This window comes from Temnothorax americanus, unplaced genomic scaffold (genome assembly GCF_048541705.1).
Source record: "Temnothorax americanus isolate GAGA-0224 unplaced genomic scaffold, ASM4854170v1 Scaffold4, whole genome shotgun sequence".
Taxonomy (NCBI): domain Eukaryota; kingdom Metazoa; phylum Arthropoda; class Insecta; order Hymenoptera; family Formicidae; genus Temnothorax; species Temnothorax americanus.
In genome coordinates this window covers 3,096,396-3,117,198 of record NW_027509547.1, presented here as the reverse complement: position 1 = coordinate 3,117,198, position 20,803 = coordinate 3,096,396, and the positions used below count along the sequence as shown (strand labels likewise).

Below are 20,803 nucleotides of genomic sequence, written 5' to 3'. Positions count from 1 at the left end.
TTCAAAATGTAATACCTAATTTATTATACATACTATATAGTTTCCTGTGTTCTTACAAATCAAGGATTAAATGTAGATCCAGGATGAGGAACGCTCTTTATGACAGGAAGGAAATAAATAACTGGAAACACGGTAATTTTTTTGCATTTCTTTTCATTTCACCAATATCTTTAGGATAATGGCATTAAAAAATGTTTATTAATATAATATGTATACTTTCCTTAAAATCATCATACTCGTATTCTCATAGCGTAATAATCATAATATATAATTATTGTAATATATATATATATATCTATATTTATTTATATATAATATATAATATATATATATATATTATGTTTATATGTCTTGCATATAGAGAATAGTCAATTAGATAGTAGGTTGTGTAGGTTTTTGTTGTGTTTATTTATTCATCATTTTTTATTTGTTTTTAATATTTAATGTGTATAGGTATTCCATTACTAAACATACAAAAGCGGTATAAAGCTCGATCCTCACACGCTGTCTATTTATAGTAATAATCATCGCGTTCTTACAAGTTTTTCCTTAAAAATTGCGTTACGAAATACGTTTTTTTGTCCGTTTTTCTTCTTTTTTTCCACCGCATTTTAAATCTAGGCGTAGCCGCGTAATGCGCTAATGCTTACAGTGTACTTCCTGTTCGTCCTTTCGCTTAAAATACCTCCCCGGCGGTGCCTCGCGTCGCGCCCCAGGACCAGAAGGAAGGATAGGCCCCGGTGACGCGAGAGAGAGAGAGAGAGAGCGGCCGCGGGAAGGGAGGACGCTTAAGCCCGAAACTGCCAGGACCCATATTGACCGTGTCCTCCGCTCTGAGAGTAGAGCATTGATTAATTAACGCAAACTCGTGTAGTGCGACGTAGACGACAGGTTGGTCGACCTCCGTCGCCCCGTGCGACGGACCTTGACCCGAGGTCGGACCCCGAGGAGAGAGAGGAGGTCGAACGACCGTCGATTGTTTCCTGACTAAAGTATTAAATATCTACTACGTGTGTACGTGTGTAAATGTGTGTGTCAAATCGCCTCTCCGAGTTCCCCCATCTTTCGCCTCGCGCTTTTAGTCCTTAGGCCCGCGCGCGCGAAAGACTCGAAACGCGCGTTTTGCGAGGCTTTCTGTGCAAACGAGATCACGATCACGCTCGGAGAAACGATTCGGGGATTGTTGTGTTAAGCACTAGCTCTCGATCGAAACACAGCTTATCGATATTATTATATACTCTCTTTTTCTCAAACGCGATTCTCACCCTTCGTTTTACTTTCCGCTTTGTGTGTTTCTTCTTTTTTTTTTCGTGCGTCTATCTTCCCCTCAAAGTCGCTGGCGGGTGCACCGCGTGCATCTCCCTTAACGATTCCGTGATCTTTCTCCCATCTCTGTTCGCACGCTCGACGGACGTGTTCTCGACTGACGACCGTTCCGGGATCGGGCCGTGCCAACGTTGCTTGGCGTGGCGAAACAATCTCGTTTCTTATCATTCATATTTATTCGCTGTCATTCGCCTAGTAAGCATTTCCTTTTTCCTCGAAACACGCGCGAGCAATCGCTATCGGGAACATTTACAACGGCCAGCGCTCGATGTTCGCCCTCACGAAGGAATTCCTCGCGTTGTCTTCGCCTAATAGTTTTAACTTGAGTTCATCAGTCGAAAGCACGTCCGCGCAACGTATGAACTCGTCAACAATTCGACGCGTTGCAGCGTCATCGTCAATTGTCGCTCGCTACAAGATGGAGCGACGCAAGTTTACAAGCAAACATCTCTCGTTTTTTTTTCATTTTCACAACCAATATCTTAATACCAAATATATTCTTCTTAAGTCCTACCTATCCACATGTCATAATTATATGTTCAACATGCAATATAAATGAGAGCTCGTAAAGGAACTTATACATTTGAACATTATACAAATGCTTTCTCAATGAATCAATACATATATTATATATACGAATTATGTTAAAACTCACAAACATGTACAACTTTCAGCACAAAGAAAGAAACAGCATATACTTTATACCTTTTATTTGGATTAACATTACGTCATACTCGAGAATCTGGATGACAATACGATGTCGAAACTTAAACTATAACAATCTGAATAAACTCGTGATTATTACGGGAATCCCTTTCGTCATTCTGTGGAGCAAAGATGACAATTACTGTCAGTGACCCGCCAGCTAAAGGTACAGCGTAGTATCTAATAACCCGAGTTAGACTCTCGCCCTCAAGCCAACCAAACAAATATAATCGCATACAATTACAATACGAATTATTAAATATCAACTCTTATACTCTAACGATAGAATGATCATAATAAGAGTTTGGCAAGCGCTAAGGAAATAGTGCCGATCGTACAACGTAGTGTATCTTGTGTGTGTCTCTCCTGTGTGCACATTATACGTTTCCTCTGTGTGTATATACTCTTTCATTTTATTCACAGTTTCAGTGGCGTGTATAGCAGCATTCCGACAGCGAGACGATCGAAAAAAACGGTCACTCGATCTGTCGATATGCGTCATGCGTATCGGTCCGTAAATGTATTTTTGCGATTTCTCGCGTGGAAATATATTAAGCTTAGATCTGCCTAGAACAATTTCGAAAACCGAAGCTCGACGATAGACAAAGTAACGTCCTTCGGTGTTAACGGCGGCAATCGATTAAATTCGATTGCGGCGATATATCGCGGAATCAGTAGATATCCTCGTAGATATCAATAGTCTCGGAAAAAGATGTATTTATTGATTATCCAGATACGTCGACGTTCTTGATTTATTGCATGCGTCTTCGAGGAGAATTTGACGAGGGAGGAGCGAGGTGGAGAGCTCTCTGTTTTCCCCAGGTTCATAAAATTTCATCGAAATGCGAAAAATCCACGACCGAGGACGACGATCTACGTTTTTAAATACGCGCCCTTTCCCGTCCCCCATTTTTTTTTGCAAGTCACTTTCGAATAGATTTTTATCAAAAATATATTTATCTATATATCTGTGTATACGTTTGTCTCACGCCTGTGTTCATCTTTCCATTTCTCACTTTTTAGTCCACGGCATCGATCGGCCACCCAACGCTCGAGTCTTACGTACGGATATTCGAACGATCAAGGAATTCTTGATGGTTCGGATATGGAGTCGTTGGGCCGCCGGTGTCCGCCGTCGGAATCAATCGGAAACCCGATACTTTGTCCCCCGGCTCCGTCGTCTACGATCGCACGAGATCTTTCCGCTTGACAATCGCCCCGAGCCCATCCTCCACTTCCTCCTCGCTCCTCCTCCGTTAATTTTCGCCTCGAATCGTTGACGCTGATACGACAATTAAACAGAGATCAGTCTCGAATCTGTTATTATTTCGAATACTCGGCGCGGACTTACGAAACGTGTGGTCCTTCAAAAAACAGCGTATAAAACGTTCTCGGTAAAAAACTCCCTGGAAAGATTATGTTTCTCGAGTCTTATCTTCGGCAGTTGCAAGTTACGTTTACGAGGCGATATGCACTTCTATCGACCGACGAACGAAAGCCACTTACGGTAAAAAATAACGTGCGGGATCGAACCTTCGGTTGTCATCTGTCGTCGAAAGTTGAGCCGCGAATTCGTCGATAATTTTTGCATCGACTCTAGGAGAATTTGGTTTGGGATTCGATCGAGCACGAGTTTTCCTTCGTTTGATGTAATTTTTTGATAAATTCATAGATGTTTAACATTCGGATATCTTTCTTGATTGCCGCTTGTCGATCGAAGTGCAAATCCTCGATATTATATTTTCATTTATTGCTCCTAAATAGATGTATGCGTGAATTGCATGTATGCGTGTTTACACGTGTGGAGGTACATACACGGGAAGTTCCACTAAGGTGTTGGCGAATCTGTGTAACGATGTAACGTGTAATGCGTGTGTCGGTTACGTGTACATATCCCATATAGATGATGCATCGTAAAGGGGGAAACAGCTATAGAAAGAGATAATTCTTTAAATAGATAATTACCGGTATTCTCTCGTCTATATCCATAGGCGGGTGCATGCAATAAACACACCGAGAGCTCTAACTACGATACTGATTTTCCGAAGCTTACATGTCTAACTGCACGTGAATTAACTCACGCGCGGCTCCCGTAATATGCGTTTTCGTTCACTTCGTGGTTAAATTACCATGTCACTTAAGACCAGCTCGACAAAGATTCCGTAACACTGCGAGCGATTCCCGCTCGCGAGCGTTACCTTACCGCAAGGGACGACTGTCAACAACGAGATTAGCATCGAGAAAGCGATCGAGTTAACTCTGAAATCGCCGGCATTGAGGTAAAACTTGATGTGCGTATTGATATACGTATCGATATGATATAGCAAAACGGAAATTATCTTTTTTGTCCATATACATGTAATATTTATAAAAATCTATATACGCCGTGTGGATGTATGTGGGAGAAGGGAGAGCGGGGTAGGGAACGAGGGGAGGGGGGGAGACACGCGTGAATCGCGAGATTCGACATGCATCGTTGCACGCTTTCAAAGTTATCGCGAAGCCTCGATGAAAATGTTCCTGAGAATTTCAAGGGGGGATCAGTGGGGCCGCGCCTTAAGTGCTAATGGCAGTCCGGATCGTTAACACATAGCTACATGCGCGTATATTGTATATCATACTTCGCTAATAATGTTAACGTTCAGTGAACCTAGCGCTAGGTAAGTTTATGCGGTACATTTATCATATAAACCATTTCATTTAATTTTCATATTCGTTTATCGCAATAATTCCTACACCAAGGAAAACATCGTTAAACATTATCTCTCTCGCCTAATATTAATCTTTTTTCTTTTCTCGTCGCTCTCTTCCTTTCACTCTCTCGCGCTCAGTAATAATTAATAATCTTCTTTTTCATTTCTAATTTATTATTTCTTTCTCTCTTTCTTTCTTTCTCGCTCTCTTTCTTTCTCGCTCTATGTCTTTCCTCGTTACGCCTTCGTCGTCTAATATTTTATTCAGCGCTCGATATAGATTATTCATATTAGAAAAATTTGTACTCTTATAGGGGAGGTATCGATGGATACAGCTGCCTCGCTGTTGTTCTATATTTTCCATGATTTGAGGGAACATCTTACCCAGTCTCGCATATGTGTCACTTCCTAAATCGAGTAACATCCTCTCGCGATCTAGCCGAGTCGTGCAATATCGCGCGTCAGTTAGAATGTGCATCGCGTTCGCGCACTTTTTTTCCGTCCTTGTAAAATGTCCCAATTCGTGTCAGGTGTCAGCCAGGTAACCGAACGAGGCACGCGAGGTGTCCAATCGCAAGAACAAGATTGATAAAATATTTACATGATAAATAAATCGTCAGATTCCGTAACTTGCGTTATAATTTCGATCACCCTGATGTTTTAAAAATAAAATACAGTGTGGTCGTGTCCAAAAATTACCATTTATATCTCTAAATCGCTGCCTATATGAAATAAGGTAAAAAGACGAAGGTCATGTACTTGTGCGCAGAGATTTTTATGTGATAGAATATGTCGACTCTTTTACCGATTTTACACATTTATATGTCGCGATTGGACAGCCGCGGGCCGCGTTATCATTTTTTTTGTATCCTTGTTGAAACTGGTACGGTCGAACGAAATGGAGAACTCAGTGGCGAGAAATCGGGTGAGGAGCTTGGTAGGGTACGATCGGGAAAACGGAGTAAGATGGGTTAATTTTTCAGGCGATGGTTAAAAGATCCTTGCAAACCGCAATCACTCTTCTTTCATTCACGACCGCTAAACTGAGTCACGATTGCGTTCACGTAGCCTTGCTCGCAGAGTTCCGTCTGCCCCAATCTGTATTCACCGTTTTAGCGCGATAGAAGAATGCGCGTACGGAAAAACGCCAGACTCTTTACGAAGTCGCGACGCGAGCCCATCGTGACTCCGACTAAGCTACACGAGAATGGGAAATAGCTTCGTTAAAAATGCATAAGTATACGCGTGTGTGTGTATATATATATGTTTACCACGTGCAAACGTACCTACAAGATTAGGACTTGATACAAACTACGACGCCTAAGAATGAGGAGTCCCATTTTCTCTCCGCGAAAAGGACTGGTTAACCGTGAGCGATTCTAAGCCAAATTTTCGATCAAACCGTACACCGCTAGTGGTAATATGTAATATGCGTTTACCGCGTTATCGCTTATCACGCTATTATATGTACGTGTACACGTATATATCCATTATGTGTGCGTATATATGTATATATAATATTACCAAACCGTCGTTACGACCGCCTTTTGTAGGTTCCTTCGAAAAAAGCTCCGACCTCGCGCGACCTCAACTTCAACGTTTCCCTCCCCCTCGTTGCCCTCCTATTTCCGACAAAAATCCCGCGCAACATCCATCGCGAGCTCCGACGCTCGCGACTTTTTGCGCGCGTGGCGAATTCGCGCTCGTCGATGCCACCGATTGTTCGTTTTATTTGAATTGTTGTTCTTTTTTATCCCTCTCGACCGAAGATCGTAGGAAGGCGAACGAGAGTCGTAGGGCAGGGCAGTAAGACATGGAAAGACTATCGCAATTCACTGTTTCCTCCGTTCCTTTCATCCTTTTTATCGTTCATAGCCATCTCTCTCGCTTCTCTTTTTCCTCTCCGTTCTTATTCTCTCTCTTTCTTTGCTCCTCTCTCACCGCCCTCGGAAAAAAAAGAAATAGATCTAAACGTCCGCGATGGGAGATAAAACAGGAAATCGGAAAGAAGTCTGGTGCGCGATGTTTCAGAAGGCAGGGACGTTTTACGTCGCTCGAAGTCTCGATTGTACGCGGAATCGAAAGAATTCAATCGTTAACCGGGACTCCAATGACGACGAAGTCGGCAGCGATACGGTAAAGAAACGTTAGACTGTTCTTAAGTGTGTACTAGCTGTATATCCGTCAAACGCGTAGCCAATTACGGTTCGTCACAGTAACGACTTCGAGAAGACACGAATGAATCTGATTTCCGTAAACGACGTCTGTCGCAAAATACGGCGATTACGAAGCTGATGAATAAATGATAAAATGATAAAATAAAAACAGCGCAGTTTATTTTATTTTATATCGCGCCCATTTTTCACGATCATCAATTTGTATGCATTGCAAATAAACCAGTCGGTGGTTTTATCTCATCAATCTTCTTCAAGGTACACAAAAAAACCTTATTATTCAGCTTCATGACATATATATATCTTTAATTTTTAGAATTATGAGCTCTTTTGGCTCATCTGAAAGAAATTGTGAAAATTGAAACAATGCACTCTTTGATCAACATGAGAAAAAAGAACTAAGATATAATGTAGTCAGCATACGTATAAAACAAACGTCTCGATGTGCAAGCGCAGTCGTTAGAAGACCTCGCCGTGCCTTAAAAACTCTACGAGTTTAATCTCACTATACAAACGATATCGGATGTTGATCTCCGATGGAGAGCGGCAATTTCTTTTTACGCGTTCACTTTCTTTTCCCTCTCTATCTCTCTTTTTCCCGCGCTTCTTCCCGTAGAAAAAACACCAGACCTTTCGTCACCTTTCACCCCTTTCCACAAACTTCCCGTTCGGTTGTCCCGTTTGGTCCGCACTACCAGCATGATTATTCGCTTTTGCATCGCAAAATGCTTGTGTCTACTATGATTTCTTTTTTTTATTTTTGGATCGCTTCCATGCCTGCCGTCCGATCGGTTTCTCTCCTCTCGATTCGCTTAAACGACTAAGTAATACGACTAATTGTTAAGTGTTTAAAACTACGCGCGGCCTCCGAACGAGGCTTCGCCGCCGCATCCTCGTTCCGACACGAAGGCGGGTCAAAGTGCGATTATAGAGGAGCCGTACCCTATATACTTATACGGGATTACTTATCAAAGGTTACATCGACGACACACCCCGCAAACGGTTTAACGTTTCGAGTGCCTCGCGTTCGCGACGACGCGGAAGCTTCGCGATCGATCGTGCCCGAGCGGATCATCGAGCAGGGACTAGCTTTTCTCAGAAGATCGTTTCGATGCGGCACGATCGTCGATCTCGTAGCGATCTCTACTCTCGCTCGGTTCACGTTCCCTGTTCGTTTTTTTCCCCCCTCGTTACGGAAGGTTTGCCGATCTCTTAACGTATCGGAAGGGCTAAGCAGAGGCGAATCTTCGATTACTTCCGAACCCTTTTCGATATCTATATTCGATACTTAACGTAGCGTTGCATTGGCGTTTCCGAAATTGCCGACGATTTGCTTTCCTTAAACTAAACTTAACGACGTTTCTTAATTTTGATAAATACTACCGTGTTAATTTTCCGCACGAACCCTTCTCTCTCCGTCTTCGCGTGATCGACTTGGCGATCGCTTAAAAAAATAGGGTACAAAAATTATTCATCTAGATTTGCGAGATCTTACCGAATCTAAAGTCGCTTCTCCGCGCGTATTTTCAGTATTACTCTTTTTTTTTTATAACACAGCCGAATAAAAATGCCCGAAATACGTCTAAGAAACTTATATCGAGAATCTTATTTTTTAACGCCTGATCCGCGTTCGCCCGAAGAACACCTCGTTTTTTTTATTTTTATTTTGTAAAAAAGAAGTCTACCCTTATAAGATCCACCGTGAACTTAGCCCCCATTAAAAGCGCGACGACTACGAGAGCGTATGTCGATCATTTTGCGCAATTGCTCTCTTTCTCGGTCAAATTTCGTTTCGCGATTTTTTTCTACTTTTTCTTTCTTTTCTCTTTATTCTCGCGTGTCCGTTAGCTAAACTAATAAAGAATATTACGAAGTTTGCCGCAATCGAGTCGGCATTACTGTCGCGATTGGTGTTGATTTACAGTGACACATCTTCCCTTTTTTTTAAACGACAAGAAACGTACGTCGTACAGTCTTACGCGGGTACCTTGTGTACGTATATACATCGAAGAGCGTACATTCGTCGTCGTCGTCGTCGTCGTCGTTGTTGTTGTCGTTTTACGCCTTTATTAGCCCTCGGGATCAGCATATATAAATCAATTGCGCAGCCCGCGGAGCATACAGGGCGAAACGCGAGCTACTTAAATGGTACCATTCGCGCGGGTCGTACGCGAAGAAACGTCGGTTACGCTACAAAAATCCAGCACGTTATTCCCGATAGTGCAATGGCGATCCATCCACCCCGCATGCGGACGTTCGATTTAACGCCGAGAGCGAAACTTTCCACCGAGTCGAATAACGGCCCGTTCGGAGAACTTGGAAAATTGTCATTGGGCTTAACCGAAGATCCGTCACGCGCACCTGTAAACTATTAGCGTGCCAGGGAGAGTCGCTTCGCGATTAAGACGACGGGCGCGAATGGTTCTCCAGCAATGATTATGCCTACGAATACAAATCCGACACGACGCCATTTACACAGACGTTTTACATAAATCTACTGACTCGGGGTTATAGGGGTGGGTTTAAAGGGGTATATATATATATACGTATATTATATGTATGTATGTATGTATACGCTACGAGTGCGATTAAATGCACGAATAGGAAGGGAGTAGCACATCCACACGCCATTCAGACACATCGGTTAACCCCTTTGAAGGAAATTGGCCGCAAACGGGTACTTTTGGTATAACGGGGGAGGGGAAGGGGGAGCCTACGAACTAACGATTAATGCGCGTTCCGTTAAATCCTTAATTACGCGTGTTGCGCGTGTCCTCGCAGCTAGCTCGCGCGCGAAAGCCCCGCGCGTGTACCGCCCACGCGCAATCTTTCGCCGCAAGCTGCGTGAAAAATTCGACATTAAATAAAAGAAGAAGACAAAGGAAAAAGGAAAGAAAACCGATCCTATCGTCTTAGAAGTGCGCGACTATTCGTCATTGATTACGAAGTTGCGATTTCGCAGTGCGCTCGTGCGTGATTACTATCGTCGATTTGCTTCCTGAAATCTGCGAAGTTTCGATTGGCCCACGGCTCGAAAAAGAAAGACGATGAAAGGGAAAGCGGATGTGGGAGCTACAATCGGGAAGTGTCTGGTTTTCGAGAATGCGCTAATATGCTGAGCCGTGAACCAATTGTCTTTACACTTTCCGTCAAATGTCGCAATCCTGCGTACCAATCCACTCTTTATTCACGTCTTCGTCCTTCACGAACAATCCCCCGCCTCCGCGTGTCCTCCGCGTTTGCTCCATCAGCGGTTTCGTATATATGTCAACGGGATTCGTTTTAGGCCACGCGCCGACATCGCGCCATTACCAGAGCGATGAGTTCGAAGTTGGAGCACGAGGAGTTCGTGACAAATTGAGCATTAAGTTTGAACCAACCAAAATATCAGTATCGACTCTACTGATGGGATGATGTTCTTATGTTTTTCCCTTTTGCTGCATTTTTAAATAACTCGTTGGCACATTGTTATGCATTTCAATACAAACAAATTTAACGTTTTTTTATTTAGCGAAGGTAGATCTTTTAAAATTGTCGCAAATATATCACGCAGTCTTAAAAATGCGAAGCACTTAAATGAATTGATTGTTCATTCTTATAGTCCGTGAGAACTATAATGCACAGAATTTCCAATATGGCAAGATTATATCCAAAAATGTGAATATAAAAAAATGTTGCGTAATGTATAATAGAATTCTGAACTCATCGCTGCAGTATAAGAGTGTAAAATAACGTAATAACATTGCAAACGCCATTAATAAAGAGAATCCGGCTTCACGATGATATCTTTAACGCGTATAGTCATCAGAGAGACACGCAAAGGCGAGACGGCAGCGTTATATGTTAATAACAACATTATGCTCCTATGTACATTTGTACCTTGGCCAACGTATCCAATCGACTCGATTACGGCCGAGCCCCCTGCATTCGTTCAAAAAATTCCACAATTTCGGCCACTTCTTGATAGAGACCCACTTGAGCTAGGCGTTCCCGCCTCTCACTTGAAAATGCGTTACTTTTCCATCATTCACGTCTTAACAGCAGCATTTCCTCGCCGCATTATCTCGCGAATCCTCGGAGGGGGGATCGAGAGAGCTCGGCTCCTTCCAATCGTAGAACGTGAAAGACAGCCGGTGTGTGTACTATTTATGACGTCGGCGAACGGTGCCCTCCTTGTCTCACGAACGGTCCCCTCTTTCCCTCCGAGGGTGTCCGGACTCGCCGGAGCACCCTTTGGTCTCCCTCATCCCGAGAACCTCTATAAGCAAAACGGTTCTCGCAAAAACGTTGGCAATGGAGAAGACCAGCGCGATCGATGGACACGAGGGGGTGCACGCGAGTCGCCGACGTGAGAAAAACAAAACCGCTCTCCAGTAGCGCACTCGATAAAATTTCTTCGTCGTTCTAACGTTTCAGTATAACAATCATTAGGCAACGTACATTAATTACATCACTTACAGGATTAGCGACGGAATTGGGAATGGATGCGGAGGGGCTGGGGGGGGGGAAGGCGGGGGAAAGGTAGAGGAAGATGGACAGGATGGGGGATTCGATAAATCCATTGAATGTCGACGTTCGCCATCGGCGGACGGGGAAGGGGACACTGCGGGATTTCGTATTTCTGTGAAACTTAATCGAGAGACGCGGGGTGCGAATTCCGTGGAATTCCGCGCGATAATTTCCCCCTTCGATACCGATGTTCGCTTTCGACGCGAACCCCTCCTCGTTCGTGTTCCACGTACGCGAGAGAGCAGCGTTATTTTCTTTCTGTCTCTCTCATGCTCGTCTCTCGCGTAAATCCGGCGTCTAGAACGCGATGAGCGCAACCACGTATCGTTTCCATCCATTCTTCTCACTTTGTACGTCTTTCGATAAGAATGTAACGTTCGTCGACGGGCAGCCTAGACGTGCCGCGATTCGATTCCCTAAATCCGCATCCCTATACATATATAACTCCCTTTCCATCGTATATATTTCTCTCCCTCTATTCTGCATCTTTTTCTTCCTGCGTCTGAAAGTATATTTAGTCTGTAAAACAGGAGAGAATCCGTGTTGCCGCGCGGCACGGCCAACTTCGCGTGTCCGAATCATGCATGGAATTCAGGTGAAACCTTGAACCAGACTTCGCGTGAACGTCTCACGCGAAGGGGGGCACCCGAAAATCCGACGCGTGCCCGCGCGACTAAGCCGACACCGGGTTCGAGAATATGGTATACACGAGTTAACGTTCATTAACGAATTAACATCACAATCAAGCTATTACAGGTCGAAAAGCGCGTTAACCACCACGAAAACCACCCTCGCCCGCCGGCGAGTCTCTTTTGGCTTCATCGACCCGTGACGGTTAACGTGCGCGGAACGTGGAGAATTTAACTCTTTGAAGATTATGTTCCCCGTTCTGAAACCGCGTCCTCGAAATCCTCTGATTGAGCGGTATGGTAACTGTTAACACTCAGGTAAGTTCGGAGAAACGGTTTCAGCGCGGAGCCATTAAACGCAAAGGGGATTTAAATATAACTGCCTTTCAAATAGTACGTATATCCAATAATATAAACGAAATGGAAAAACTGCGATATTGTTCTCAACGCAATAAATGTTTGCGCGATCTTCCTCTAATATAGTACGTAGGTAATAATTACGTGATTAACTATATGTGTACTTAATGTATGCGCACTGATATAACATACGCACGTATATATCTATGTATCTAATGTATTTACGTGTTCGCTTATCAATCCTTACCACATTAGAAGCACAAAACAAAACATCAAACATCATCTGCATCTACGCTCTGTTCGCGAAGTGAAAGAAGACGCGAAGAAAATAAGCCAATGAACTGAGGAACGAGCCATTAAATTGAAGAAAAGCGCGAAAACTCTAAAGAAAATATCGCCGTTGAGGCGATTCAAATGCCTTAAAAGAAATTAATAAGTCTGCTCTTGGAGGGATTTTGGACACCCCTTAACGAATTCGAATCCGGACGATTTGTCAATTAAATATTAGCGCCAAACGGAAACGTCAAATAAAACACGAATGCTATATATAATATAGTAATTATATAAATGTTCATTTATTTTAAGAGAAATGTTAGTCGAGTTGTAAAAAGATGAAATTAAGCTTTCCAATCAATGTAAAAGTAATTATCTTCTGATTATAATATTAACGGTTAATTGTCAGAAAAATTAATTTTATCGTCTAGAATCAAATCTACATGCCGAAATTGATCGGCCAGAGAGAAGAACGCTCGAGCGATACTATACCACGAGTGTTGGGCCTCCTTCCCATCGATCACAAAAAGTTATCACCATTTCGCGTACCCTCGCGTACGCTTGCGTAAATAATGCTGCAGGAAATCGTAATAAAGAAAAAAAAGGAAAACCGAATCAATAATTAAAAGTTTCATGAACGAGTTCTTACCGTGATGCATTTAAGAATCGAGGATTATGGACAAAAAAGGAAGAATACATTTGCTCTGCTACACGATTGTGAGTCAGCATGACTGCTTGTCAATCTCCCGATTCGCTGCAATGACTGCGACTAATAAAGACATCATTGGAAATGTGTATTCGTATATGTGTGTGTGTGTGTGTGTGTGTGTGTGTGTGTGTGTGTGTTACGCGTGCGCGTATCGCATGACTGTGACGAGAGATCACGAGGCGATTTTTACAAACGGACGCCCGTTGATTTGGGGTGGTACGGCGCGCAAAAAATTCGGTTGACGAAATGAAGATCATTACGATTGATCAAGGTGCCGGTCGTTCGATACTTCACGTAGATTTTGTTTCCAGTTCTGTAATATATATTTCCTCAATGAAAAACAACTCGCTAACTACTCCGTTTAGCCTGCTATCTTCTTTTATCAATGTCGTGAAGAATCTCGGCTCTTGTGCTCACCGAATAAATATTTGCGACTAATAAATGAAATATCGACACTCCCGATTGGAGTAAACTTGTCCGACACGAATGGTTCCAGCCATTTATAGCGTCTGCGATTCTCGATATTTATCCTCCGTTATCGATAACAGCAGATATTATGATCTTTACATGTCGTCAGATGAAGTTCCTTATAATCCGCTGTTTATGTCCGCGATTTATATCTGAAGCGAATCTTCCTCTCGCGTCTCATCGTCGATACCGTAGAACGCGCACTCGTGTGATTTATTTAACGCGTGCGGTTGCGTACGTGTAATTAGAATGTGCGTGTGTGATTTCTTTCTTTCGGTATATTTCTAAGGAGCCCGTATACGTTGTTTCGCGCACATTTGCGACGTACACGTTGAGAACGTACGCATATATAGATTTATATATACATATATTTCGATATATATATATACCTATAGTTGTCTAGCACAGCTGTAAAGACTCTTACTCGCTAAAAAGACAAAAATTGATGATTCTTAAACGTACGTATTATTCATTCTTTCATATAATCTATATATATATATATATATTTCTTCATCTATTCATTTATTTTATATATATCGATTTATTTAAACGAACTTTGACCGACGAGAAAATCGTTCCCTCGCGTCCTGTAGCCACGTCAAGGCCGCGTGAAAGGGTTCCGATAAACAACCGATATAATTACTATGATTAGTACGTAATAAAATTTTCCCTCTCCCCCTCGTCTATCTCTTAATCATCTCGGACATCCACAATATGACACAATAACTTATCACTAGGACGATTCGTCCGGTCGTCTACCCGATTTTGCTCGAAGACGTCGCTCGATTTCACCGGCGCGATCTCTCTCGGATCCGAGTTTTCTCTTTCGCCCACTTCCGATATGGAGTTTCCGGAGGGAGGGAGGGCGCACGTCGCGATATTCCCCAAGATCGACTTTCTATCTCAAGGCCAACGTCGATCTTGGCCGAGTTCTCAATCTCGCTCGATTCAAAGTTGACCGGCGCGGCGCCGGAATGGAGTCCGCGGGGACAGGACTGCGCAGCACGTCTTCGCGCCCCCTCGAGGCAAAGCTCGAGGACAAAATTTCACCTTCACCCTTTCTCTCCTCTACCGCCCCCTTCTCTCCTATATCACCCTCCTTTCTTTGGAAGCCGGGTGTACGACCGGCGAAAACGAAAGAGCGTCTTAACTACGAGAAAACGTCGTTCTATATAAACTTACTATATTTATCGATGATTCAAACCTTCTTTTCTTTTCAAGTAAATGACTTTACACTAAACTCTATTCATAATTCAACCATTCGTAACCTCTCTACTCCATCACGGAGACTCAACCCTCTTTTCCTCCCTCCCTCCCATCAACCCTATCCCCCCTAGTTCCATACAAACGTACCACGCGAACGCTTTTCGGATTATATAAAATTCACAAACGCGGGATATAGATATCGATTATTCGGTAAACCTTCGGGTAGTGAGGAAGGCCAGTGTGTCTGGTCGACGAGACCGAGTATGTTAAAAGCTCGGTAAAGTCGTCGACAGGATCATCCCGCCACCCCCGCTGGTACCCCAGTCGTCCATATAAAAAACACTGATATACAAAACGTTCACTAGATCGACATTAAACGTTGGCGAACGGCGCGACGAGAAATTGCTAATGGATAGATACATGCGTGAAAAAACGCACGCAATGCTGCAACTTTGTTGGCTCGTGTAAAGCGCGAATACTTATGTATTGCCTATATCGTTAGCCCGAATGTCTGTGAATTTTTTAAATAACAGAAATTCCTCGCAAGAAGGAACGCTGCGCGTACAAGTTTCCGGAAGGTTCAATATTCGAAATCACTGGTATGCTTATGTGAGGTTCCAGACTAACAGTTGTTTGCGCTAGAAACGCGTTATGGGACACCGTAACGCGTCCATTTGCTGGATATGACTAGCTTCCTGAGATAAAGGACATTCGTAATTTGTGAAGTCAAACTCGCCCTAAAAAGAAGAAAGTAATGCAGAATTTCAACAAAATCGAATCTTCCCTTTTCTCAATTTATTTGTCGCTCGTATTGCTATTTCGATTTTACTGAATTGACACGTATGTCTTTCGTTCTTCCACCGTACTTTCAGCATCGGCTAACACAATGAAGTTACCGGCCAGTCAAGAAGATATCACAGTGCTGTGCTCTGCACGTGGAGCATATCGTACGAGGAACCCCGTGAAGCGTCGAACTTTTCGACAATCTTCCGCGTGGCGTCTTTCAAAGATTGTCGCTTCAATCGTAAGATATGACACCGAGAATCACCGGGGGATATATTTGTTCGACTCTCAAACCTTCCGGCAACTTCGCGCAACTTCGACGATAGCTCTTGGGAAACATAGTGTTCTCCAACTTCATTGTATATGACGCATCTTTATACCGAACTCTCGTGAATCGGACTAACGTTGGGCGATTTTACAGCGCGATAAGCCGTTAGCAGCGAGATCTCGCTGACAGTTTCCCGTCGCGCGATTTCAACCCACGCCGTTGGATGAAAATAGCAAAAGTACAAAATCGCTATAGTTAATTACCCGAATAAAAAAGATTACCCTAATGTAACATTAGCCTTATCAACTACGGAGCTAAGTGCGCCGTCGTGCGTTGACGCACGATCGATGATAAAGACACTTGCTGTTCTCTTAGAAAAAAAGCAGCAGCTTGCTACGGCACCATCAATAGCGAAAAAGGTATCCTTTTTCCCCTCCCCTCTCGCGACGACTCTTCTTGTCTCTGCCGTAAGTTCATCGCTTCTCTATACGTTCCGAAGATCCAGTCCGATGACTCGAAATTCGAGTCCGACTGGGACTTTCGTCCACATGTATTCGCGTACAAAATTATAATAGAAGAAAAAGCTAAGATACTCCGAATCTCAATATTCTCGGCTTCGCCTCTAATCTACGCTTACTGACACATTAACATGATCAGCCATTGCCAAAAATTGTCTAAATTCTGTAGAAAGGCTCCTACAATCACTATTTTTCTCTATTTTCAATGAAACATTTGAGATACTCTGTTCATTGTCCCTATATTATTAACAAAGACTTACATATATAAAATTGTTATTTCGTATTATTACGTATCATTTATCTCCATTTTTATTATTTTTTCATTCAAACAAGTACGAAAAATAAATAGATAAATGTACGGTATATTTCGTGTAATTAAATACTTTAAAAATTCCCAGATTTGGAGATTCTCAAATTTTCTACCACCACATTCAATGAACATGAGGAAAAGTGAAAAACAAAAAATGCGTTTAGAAATATTTAGTAAATGCGAGGAGCCTCTCTCTCGTAATTCTTTTTATTATAAATCTACATAATGAAATAATTCTCGTGATCGCGTCAATCCGTGCAAGGTCGCGATAAATAATCGTAACTTTCTGAAACTCTTATCTTCTTGACTCCTTCATCTTTTTACTCGCGACAGGAACTCAAAGGAGCGAGTAATAGCGCATAATACCGCTGATTCTTATTAAAAATTGAAAGCAGTAGGGAGTACAGGCGACGCGTGCATCGCACACGCATCATAAGTCATCAAGAAAATTTTCTCGTACACGCTTCCGATCGTACGAGGAACTTGAAACGATTTGGAACCGGTTTGGTCGCGTTAATTTTGAAAAGAATGTTTCACTTACCTTGAAAAATGCGTAGACGCATTGCAGGTTTTTTTTCTCTAAAGACCAATTTTGTGTGTCTTACGTCTCGATAAAACTTCGCGCATAAAAACAAAGAAAAGTTTCGAAATAGCGATATTTTCTAGATCCAGACTTCGCCTCATTTTGAAGGCGACAATTGAGCCCATTTCGATGCCTCCAACGTCGCTCGAAATTTTTATCGCACGAGCTGTGAAAACGAAATTCAAGTTCCTTTCGCCATCGATCGAGCAGCCGTACTGCGCTTTTTAATCTGCATTGTCGAAGGTGGCGAGTTCGATAACGGTCAGACAAAGAACGACGAAGATACGAATTGCAAAACGAATCTTGGGGAAAAAAAACCGGACGAAAGATAGAGAATACTAATACGCTGCTTTTGCTTGGCAATTGCTCATTTGGCACTCTGAGAAAACGTACGGTCGAGACGAAACGATCGAAGAAGGACTCAGACGCGATCGTCCTTGCCTCCGGCATTAAACGCGCGAGAAATTAATTAACGCGGGAGTTTAGTTCTTCGCGCACAGGAAACGTGCGAGTTGTCCGACTCGCCAACGTTGGCTTGTCCAAGAATGAGATTTTCTCCAACTGGATACATCCTCAATTCGCCATTGGCTGAACGTGTTTTCCTGTGCATTATTTTTCTTATTTTTTTTTTATTTTTTCATTTTTCAACCCCCTATCTCCTTATCTCACTCTTCTTCGATCTTCCAATGAATCGTGAACGAAACTGCGTGACTACTTCCACATTAATAATTTTTAAAATTTTATTTTATTTCTTATTTGACATCATTTGTTTCTTATATGATACGCAGAAGAGAAATTCGTGTCTACTAAAGATATGAACATCGCTCTTCTTTTTGTCTCTTTCATCACGATAGTATCTTTTTTCGCAGAGCATATAAATAACTAAAACTATAAAAATAACTACAAATATTATATACGAAAAGATATGGAAAGTTCAAATTAAAAAAAAAAAAATATTTAAAAAACTACAGTTGCCGCGTTATTTTTGTGTATCTCGAATTGATAACACCGTGCAGCAAAATAAAATTTAAACATAAATTTTTGTATGTAGATTTTTCAGTATACTGTTTAAAAAAAAACATACATCGCTCATATAAAAAAATACATATTGTCGTAAATCCTACGTGCAAACAAAACGATATTTTGTTTTTTATCGAACACATGACCAATGGAGAAACAAAAACGAACAAAGACAAAATCGCTACGTAAAGACATAAAGAAGTAGCCGCGCAGCTTCACGATCTTCAATCGCGTTACGCCTCACACACACGCGGGGGGGGGGGGGTATTGTATTATCTCCTAAATATACCTCCCGACGTACGGATTAAGTATACTTTTCTTTTTTAATCGAAGTAACGTAAAAAAGGTACACGATCGACTATACTACCTTGAGAACGGTGGGCGGTCTGTTTGTGGGACGGCCGCTATTGATGGACAGCAACGACCAGCATCGCCAGAAAAAAAAGGAGGTTCTCTTCCTCTTCAAACACACTTGATTCTCTCCCACTTAATATGTTATATACACTGGCTACCTCGGACGATCATGACTTTCCGCGAGAATCGTCCTGCACTCGAGCGAGCGACGACGGGATCGGAGGAACGAGGGAGCCGTGCACTCTTTCATCTAGACGAAAAAACGCGTGTGTACACAGCGCGAGCGGTAGTCCCAAAAACGATTGGCATTTTCTTCCGATGAGTTTACCTTTTACCTTTTACGACCGGCGTGAATTTCGCTCGTCTCTCACGGCAGCAACGCTCCTGTCCCGGAATCGCGGAAAGTCGTGACGCGCGCCCGACCGAATCAACGTTGAAAACCCATCGAATGAGTCGTAGATCCTTAAACAAAATCAACATGGCCGCCATAAACGTATAAACTAATAAAATGTAAAAAAAACAACGTGTTCTCGATTATCTAAGTAACAAACGATAGTTATTTCTTCTTTCTTATCCCCTCCCAATCTTTCCTAGAAAGTAGCCTTTTTTCTTCTTTTCTTTATACACGTTTACAATAAAGGAAGTCGACCTTTCTCTCTGTGTCTAATATCTTTTATCTCCGCCTAAATTTATTTCATGTATTTATTATTATTATTATTTTTTTTTAAAGCAATTCCACTATATATTATGAAACGGGAGACGGCGAAGCTATCACTTGTCATCCGAAAGTTTTCGAAACCGTATGAGATAGATGATTCAGTTGGTCGTAAAAAATTTTATGCATAAATGATGACACGCAAATTGCAAAAAATTATGCTATGTTAAAAATCACCTATGTCAGAGAAACACGTCCGTAATGACAATCGTCAAAACAATGTATACTAATAAAAAATTAATTGTCGTTTGTTCCAACAAAACGTACAATAAATGCCTTAAGACACTTAAAGAGCAACATTACGGGAGAAATAAAATTACACTAATTTTGCAAGTCTCGCTTCGCGCGCATCGTCAAACGAAAAACGTTAATAATTCGACGTCTCCCGCTTAGGATCAACCTAGACAAACAAATCTACAATCGACGTTAAAAAAAAGAAACATCTTAAATTTGATTAGTACTACGGGAATGCGCCAAGGGGCTCGCGCGTCGTACCGTTATCGCATAGTATAGCCATTTGACTGTTAAAAAAAAATATTCCTAAAAAGTAATTACGAAGTAATAAGACCACAGCTATCGACCGAAATAAAAGAGACGAGGAATTAATACATCGGTGGATCCGGCCGACAGCACGCGCCAGGAAAGATCGGCGGCCCCTGTGCGCGTTCGCCATCGTCAAAATCTCCTACAGGTCGCGAGAGGAGGATTCTAGATTACGGTCGTCCGGAACAGGGAGATCGACTTGTAAAAGAGAGGATACAAGTCGGCCGCAGTGGTGCGCATACGGCGACGGTTCGCTAAGTTCTCTAATGGTTACGGCCACTGGCTGTAGAGCTGAAACTGCTCGCGAGTGAAGCAGGCCGAGAGCGGTTTCACGAAGTGGGCGTCGACCGCCCTGCAGTGCGGGCAGCCGAAGACGCGGCTGTAGTCCGAGTAGAAGTTCAGTCGCTGATGAGGGTAGATCAGGGGTTTCTGGCAGCTGTTGCACTGGAACGAAAACGGAACGACGGTGCGTTCATTTCGTGCGGTGTTTTCCCTTCCCTGCGGGCGGGCGTAACGAATCGGCGCGATAGAACTAGCATGAAAGCTTCGATCGTCTAATTACTCTAATTCGACACGTGTTGCAATTTCGTATTGCAAACTGCACAAGTTCCGTTTTTGAGATCGTCAATTTGTAAAAAAAAATTGAGACAAAGATGAGAT

At 42.6% G+C, this 20,803-nt stretch overlaps 1 protein-coding gene across 3 annotated transcripts in view; it reads right to left on the bottom strand.

Moving 5' to 3' along the window:
- Positions 1-542: 542 nt before the first annotated feature.
- Heca (hdc homolog, cell cycle regulator) overlaps positions 543-20,803 on the bottom strand; it is a 152,900-nt gene continuing 132,639 nt past the window's right edge. For 2 of the 3 annotated variants that reach the window (XM_077415649.1, XM_077415650.1), the window contains exon 5: positions 543-20,587. In XM_077415649.1, the coding sequence (XP_077271775.1) occupies positions 20,414-20,587 (174 nt within the window). In that variant the 3' untranslated portion in view covers positions 543-20,413. The remainder of the gene's footprint in view (positions 20,588-20,803) is intronic. The other variant, XR_013258428.1, reaches the window with a different exon arrangement.